The 7,309-nt window shown below is 49.5% G+C and overlaps 1 protein-coding gene across 1 annotated transcript; it reads right to left on the reverse strand.

The window, feature by feature from the left end:
- Positions 1 to 299: 299 nt before the first annotated feature.
- On the reverse strand, positions 300 to 2,522 carry LOC123099353 (non-specific lipid-transfer protein EPAD1). The gene is made up of 3 exons (XM_044521522.1): positions 2,120 to 2,522; positions 917 to 1,000; positions 300 to 814 (listed from the first exon to the last, which is right to left on the reverse strand). The coding sequence occupies exons 1-3, from the start codon at positions 2,457 to 2,459 to the stop codon at positions 567 to 569; spliced, it is 672 nt and encodes a 223-aa protein (XP_044377457.1). The 5' UTR covers positions 2,460 to 2,522; the 3' UTR covers positions 300 to 566.
- Positions 2,523 to 7,309: the final 4,787 nt, after the last annotated feature.

The raw sequence follows: 7,309 nt of genomic DNA on the forward strand, positions 1-7,309 counted from the left end.
ATGCATATGAAGAATCATCACATCATCAGCAGAGATCAAAACTGCATCCGTTCTACTACAAATTAAGCAAAGACAAGATGCATGCAAGAAGCATCCATCCATAGCAGAAGCTGCAGAACAGAAGCAAGACAAACTGTTGCTTAACACAGATTCAAATCGGAGAAACACAAATAGATCGAGCATGAATATATATACATGAAGAAGCATATCACATCATCATCAGCGGAACGCAAAACTTGATCCATTCCATTCAGATCATATCGATCGATCACATAGCAGTGGTTCATCTAACCAGAGGAATCGCAAACACCCACCAATTGTACTTCTCCGCGACCACGCAAACACGGCGGACAGACAGACACTACTTGAGACCAAAACTAGGCGACCGAGGACACATGAACTCCATACTCCTGCCAACGACAGCTACTACTCAAAATCCACCGTCTTCTTCGATCGGACTGCATGCAGAGACGAACCTCGAACGGCGACAAGCATGAAACGGAACAAGACGACGAGCACTCTACTCTACTGCAACTGGACGGACATGGTCTTGCGGGGTCGGCCACTCAGAGGATGATGTAGAGGCCGAGCATGGCCGTGGCGACGAAGAAGAAGGCCGCCTTGGACGACGCCGTGGGCGCCGCGGAGTGTGGCGCCTGGGGCGGCGGGGCGATGGCGGCAGCGGGCGCGAGCGGGGAGGTGGTCGCCTGGGCGGGCGCGGCCTTGGCGCGGGGGGCGGCGCCGTCGTGCTCCTGGGACGGCGGCGGGGACGACGGCTTCTCGCTAGACGGCGGCGGCGGCGGCGGTGCGTCGTCTGCGAAACAGATCCAAAGCCAAAGCACACGTCAGTAAGTAAACACAATCAGCTAATACAGAGCGAGATGCAGGCGAGAGAGAGGGAGGGAGAGGTTCGTACGCGCTGGCTGCTTGCGGCGAGGTGCGGCGGACGGTGGTGGCGGGGGCGGGGGGCTGCTGACGATGGCGGCCGGGGGAGCGGGTCCTGCGTCCAAAATCCACAGTAACAACAGCAACCAAAGTTAGTAATTACCAGCCGTTCGTCCGTATCTCAAAAGTAAACAAAACTGGAAAAAAAAGTAGGAGGAGGTGACGACGTGCGCAACAAGAAAAGAAACAGTGGCAGGCGAGATGAGACGAGAGAAACAAACATCAGGGAAACGGTGGCAGGCGGCGACAGATGGCCACAGACCGGTTCTGTCAAAGCTGCGAGACAGCCAGCTATCTGTTGCTGCTGCTGCTGCTCTGCCAATAGGCGACCCGACCTTTTTTCACGAAAGAGGAAGGCTACGCAAACCGCATGCAAAAAAGTAGTACCACACCAGAGGATCAACATGGAAATGTTTGGCCAAAGAGGCAGAGGCGATGCACTGCAGAGCGAAAAGCACGGCCAGCTCTTGCTCTGCATCAGGCCTCGGTCGATCGAACAGCAAGAGTTTTTACTTTTGACCAAGCAAGACGTACTGCACAGAACAAAAACAAGGCAGAAGATACCGCAGAAAGCAAAGGCTGCGTTGCGGTTTGAAACAAAGCGCTATCTCGACGATGATCGCCTCGAAACAAGAAGGCGTGGACATGGCTACTGCTACTGCACGATAAACACAGATCAAAAGGAAGCAGGCAAATATACTCGAACGACAGTAGATAAGATAACTCGAGCAACAGAGACAGCAAGACCATCTGCGTCTGCGTACGGCGCTAGATCCATCTTAACTCGCGGGAACAAGCACAGATCTAAAATCGATGAAACAATCGCGACTGCCACATGCATCCTACGATGACGAAATACTCAGAGTAGACCCTAAATCGCTCCGTGTATCTGAAGGTACAGCGGTATGAAGCTAGCTAGGCCGCGCGCGCGCTGCGCAGGTCGCTCGCCACGGGAGACGGCGAGAACCCGACGCCGCGCGCCGTGCCGACAGATCCGGTAGTACAGCGAGGAAATTAACCGACCCAAATCGGAGGACCAGCGAGTCGAGAAGCCATGGAAAACTACGTGCTAGGTAAGCAGGGAAGCGAACACAGAGAATCGGCACGTAGAGAGAGAGAGAGAGAGAGAGAGAGAGCGAGGGAGGGAGGGAGGCGGTGAACGTGCGCGACGTACCTTCGCAGGCGGCGGCGAGGTGGGCGCCGCCGGGACGGAGGCCGCCGCAGGAGCCGTAGAGCGTGAGGAGGTGGGTGGCGTTGAGGCCCGCCATGACGAGCTGCGGCTCCGCGGCGACGCGGCAGAGGCAGGGCACCCCGCCGCCGAGGTCGACGGCGGCGACGACGGGCTCGCAGCACTGGGCCGTGGGCATGTCGGGCGCGCAGAAGAGCGCCACCTGCGTCGCCAGCAGCGTGGGCTCGCACGGCGCCCCCGGCTGCTGCCCGAACGCGGCCGCCGCCGCCGGCAGCAGCGCCGCCAGCAGGCCCGCCGCCAGCAGCAGGCCGCGGGATCTCTCCATCGGCGGGGCGGTCTCTCCCTCTCTCGCTCGGTCGCTAGGGTTTGGTGGAGTGGTGGTGGTGATGCGGTGTTGGGGTGGAATGCCGGAGGGGGAGCGGGTGGGGGGCGGGTTATATAGCCGGAGGAGCCGTGGACGCGAAGGCAAGCGGGTGGCGGGCGCGATCCTGGGCGTCGGTTCGGGTGGAGCGCGGCCAGCTGTGCGATCGGACGGCCCGGATGCGGCCGCGGGGGGTGCGAGGGCGGCACGTGAGCTGGCTGGGTGCGTGGGGTGGCCTCTCTCGTGCTCCTCTGGCGCGCGTAACCGCCTCTCCTCGGGATGCGAGAAAGTTTTTCCGTTTTCGATTTTTGAAATTCAAATGAAATGCAGTGCGGCGTCGTCGGGCGAGGCGGAGGCTGGGGAAAGAAAATATCTTCGCGCGCCAATGTTCGTGCTTCGTGCTTCGTGCTGATCTGATCAGACGGCTCTGGGAGCTTGTGGAGGGTTCTGGAAGGCGCCAGAAGTCACCAGACCGACGTCGGGTTCCCGCGGTGGGTGGTTTTCGGCATTGGATTCCCGCGAAAACTAATATGGCGTGTTGCCAGTTTGCCACAGCGAGGCCCGTGTACTGGTAGCAGCCCATGGACTGACCTTCTTCTTTTTCACGAGGAGCGGCCCATGTAGCCGTTGCAAACATTCGCCACGACGGACCACTGGGGCACGCCGAGTTGGCTGGCCCAGTTCCGGTTCTTTCTTTGCCTTCTCTGTTTCGTTTTTTCTGTAGGTTTCTCTGTTTTGTTTTGTTTTTGTTTTTGGGTTTCTCATTTCTTTTGTTTTGTTTTTTATTGGAAAATGTCTTGTGTTTTCAAAAGCATGTTCAGAACTCCAAAAGTTGTTCATTGATTATTATAAAACTGTCCATCGTATAATATAAAATGTTCAATATGTATTGAAAAAATGAGCATCATATATAACAAAAATGTTCATCATGTATTTTATATATATGTTCAATATGTACTTAAAAACATGTCAGCATATATTACACCAATTTTCACCATATATTAAAATAAAATCAGTAGATGAAAAATGTTCACTGTATATAGAAAAATGTTCGTGTACTAAAAAATGTTTGCAGATTTCAAATTTTATGTAGTAGAACATTACTTGGAGAACTTTATGTACTAAAGTTGGGAAGAAATCCAAGGCACGTATTTAAGTTGAGCAGCAAGTGCATGTGTAGAACAATTTCCCATCAAATCAACTCAAGTTCATTCATAGCTCCCCTTCAGTTCACATTTTGCAACAACTACAAATTATTAGTGGCATCAACTCAAGTCCATTCATAGAACCTGATATTGAGAACGAAGCAAGCTAATCATCTAAAAATATATAGGAAGAGGATGACATTGAAGATGTGGTTTATGATGTTCAATTGCGTGAATCTGATCTTGGGAAGAGGATGTCAATCACAGCTGATGTTAATGATCTGAATAGAATTAGAAGAGGATACATTGTGAAAGGGGCTTGTCGACCAAAAAAACATGCTTTTCCGCAACACCCCACGGGAGGTGTGCATCGATATTTGTAGCTAAATGGTTTAAGTCTTATAGTTGGCTTGAGTATAGTAAAGAACTAGTGCGAGGACCCTATGGTGGGATATCCTGAAAGCTAAATATTTCCCCACTGGCAACCCATTGTTTGCCTCTGGATCTGGGGGCTCCCGGTTCTTGCGCCAGCTGATTCATGTTCATGATGATTTCAGGTCTCTAGTTAAGTTCGTGGTGGGAGATGGTCGTTTTGTTTGCTTTCGGTTGGATTGGTGGGTTGGAGAGGGGCCTCTCTCGGGCTCTTTTCCAAACTTGTTTTCTTATTGCTCAGATCCAGGGATCTCCATCACGGAGCTCTCTGGTAGGAATTGGGATTTGGGTTTCCATAGGGTGTTGTCCCCTGTAGAGTTGGAAGATTGGCACCGTCTTGCTGCTTCCTTCCCGGTGCTCTTGGAGACAGTGGACTCTGTTGTTTGGCCTCATGCTAGCTCTGGTAGTTTTTCGGTCAAGTTGTTATACAATAAGTTCATGCTTGGGTCCGCTACTAACAGATTTCACGGCATCTGGAAAGCGTGCATTCCCCTCAAAATTAAAATCTTTATGTGGCAGGCTTTCCAGGGAAAGCTTCCGGACGCATACCAGATCCACAAGCGCAATTGGCCTGGTTCTGAGTTGTGTAAGTTATGTGGCACGGTGGAAAACACCGATCATATCCTTCTTCACTGGCCCCTTGCTCTTCTGTTTTGGAGCTTCCTGCGACAGTGGCTCAGCGTGTCTTGGGCCCCCGCCTCCATATAGGAGCTTAGCCCTCTTGCGCATTCCTTGATGGGGCAAGCCAAGAAGCTCTTTTGGTTTGGGCTCTCGGCCATGTACTGGACTTTATGGACAACTAAGAACAGGTTTACCATTTAACTTGTGTTCCCTAATAAGGCGATTGATTATATCTTTCATTTGTCCACTATTTTGCAGTACTGGAAATTATTGACTAAGGAGGGCGACAAGGATGTTGTGGAGCTCTTGATCACGAGCGTGCGGGAAGTGACGACGTCTTGTCTAAATGCGGATCTCCCCTTAGTTTCCTCCTACCTTTTGTTGGACAATTTGTTGGCCTGCGTGCCACCCTCTTCATTTTGCCTCTATTGGCTATCTGCATTGTGTTTCGATTTGGGCCTCTGTTGGCCATGGATGCTTCGGACTGGTTGGATGCTTGGTGGCCTTATTGATATAAAGTTGGGCCTTGGGCCTTTAATCTAAAAAAGATGATGCCTTCTGCTTATATGTTATATTTTCAAGGATAATTTGCATGTTGGTGGAGATTTTTTGTGAATGGGTGATTTAGAAATTAGAATCACAAGGATAGTTCTGTGAAACATGATAGTGGAATCAATAGTGCACGCAACAAAGCACAAGAGAAATACAATTTCTTCATTGCACCAAAAACAACAATCATATTATATTTTTCTGCAACCATCAAACAAGACAAGGTTTTATATATAGCTGGCTTGACATATTCCTTGTAATGCCTAAGATTTCTTTTGCGTCAAGGGTTAGCTTTTAGTGGACATGATGGAGAGAAGTTTCACTACATAAAGGTAATTTCCTTGAGCTTATACGATGGCTAGCAGAGATTTTTGAAGAAGTGAACAAGCTGATTCTCAAGAATGCTTCATGGAACAATTAAATGATAGGTCAAGAAATACAAACATACCTCGTCAATTCTTGTGCCAAATAAACTACTAGGCTTATGATGGAAGAGCTAGCTGATAGTTGTTTCTCAATACTTATTGATGAATCAAGTGATGTGTGTCTACAATAAAAAATGTCTCTTTGTTCGTGTTATGTTAATAAAATTGGAAGGGTGATTGAGAGTTTTCTTTGTATTTTATATGTTGCAAACGCCACATCTTTGACACTCAAAACAGCAATTGAGAGCTTGCTTATGGATCATGGTTTGAACTTCTCTAAAGTATGTGCACAAAGTTATCACAACACTAGCAATATGAAGGGTCATGTTGAGGGCGTCCCGGACTAAGGGGTCCTCGGGCTGCCGGCCTGTCTCTCATGGGCCGGACTGGTGGGTCGCTCTTGATTCATCGAAGGAAGGCCGGACTGCGGGTGACCCCGTGCTCCATAAGGAGACCTCCGAAGACTTGGCGTATCCTCCACGTCTGGTTAGCGTAACCGGCATGTTTATCCCCTGGTAACCGACCACATGTAACCCTAGGTAACCCCGGTGTCTATATAAACCAGAGGGCTAGTCCGTAAAGAGGGAGAACCATTATCGCCATACGCACCTAGGGTTTAATTCATCTGATCTCGTGGTAGATCAACTCTGTAATTGTCATACAAACACATCAATACAACCAAGCAGGACCTAGGGTTTTACCTCTTTAAGAGGGCCTGAACCTGGGTAAACGCTATTTCTACGTTCCCTGTTAACCATCAATCCCAGATCCACAGCTCGGGACCCCCCTACCCGAGATCTTCCAGTTTTGACACCGACATTGGTGATTTCATTGAGAGTTCCTGAAAGGATCGATATGGTTGATGATACGTCCATTTTGCATCATGTTTTCCTATTGTTATTTATAATGTTTTTATGCATAATAATGCTTTTGGGAGTAATTCTAATGCCTTTTCTCTCATAATATGCAAGGTTTACACAAAGAGGGAGAATACCGACAGCTGGATTTCTGGACCTGGAAAAGCTACGTCAGAGTTACCTATTCTGCACATCTCCAAATAAGCTCAAACTTCAGGGATATTTTTTGTGGAATATTTAAGAAATATTGGAGCAAATAACTACCAGAGGGGGCCCACCAGGTGGGCACAACCCACCTGGGCGCGCCAGGGAGCCCAGGCGTGCCCTGGTGGTTTGTGCCCTCCTCGGCCCACCTCCTGTGCCCCTCTTCTGGTATATAAGTCATTTTGACCTAGAAAAACTGAGGAGGGTACTTTCGGGACGAAGAGCCGCCGTCTCGAGGTGGAACTTGGGCAGGAGCACTTTTGCCCTCCGGCGGAGCGATTTCGCCGGGGGAACTTACCTCTCGGAGGGGGAAATCATCGTCATCGTCATCACCAACAACTCTCCCATCTTTGGGAGGGCCATCTCCATCAACATCTTCAACAACACCATCTCCTCTCAAACCCTAGTTCATCTATTGTGTTCAATCTTTGTACCGGAACCTTAGATTGGTGCTTGTGGGTAACTAGTAGTGTTGATTACATCTTTTAGTTGATTACTATATGTTTTTTTGGTGGAAGATTATATGTTCAGATCCATTATGCTATTTAATACCCCTCTGATCTTGAGCATGATTATCATTT

Source organism: Triticum aestivum, chromosome 4D (genome assembly GCF_018294505.1).
Source record: "Triticum aestivum cultivar Chinese Spring chromosome 4D, IWGSC CS RefSeq v2.1, whole genome shotgun sequence".
Taxonomy (NCBI): Eukaryota; Viridiplantae; Streptophyta; class Magnoliopsida; order Poales; family Poaceae; genus Triticum; species Triticum aestivum.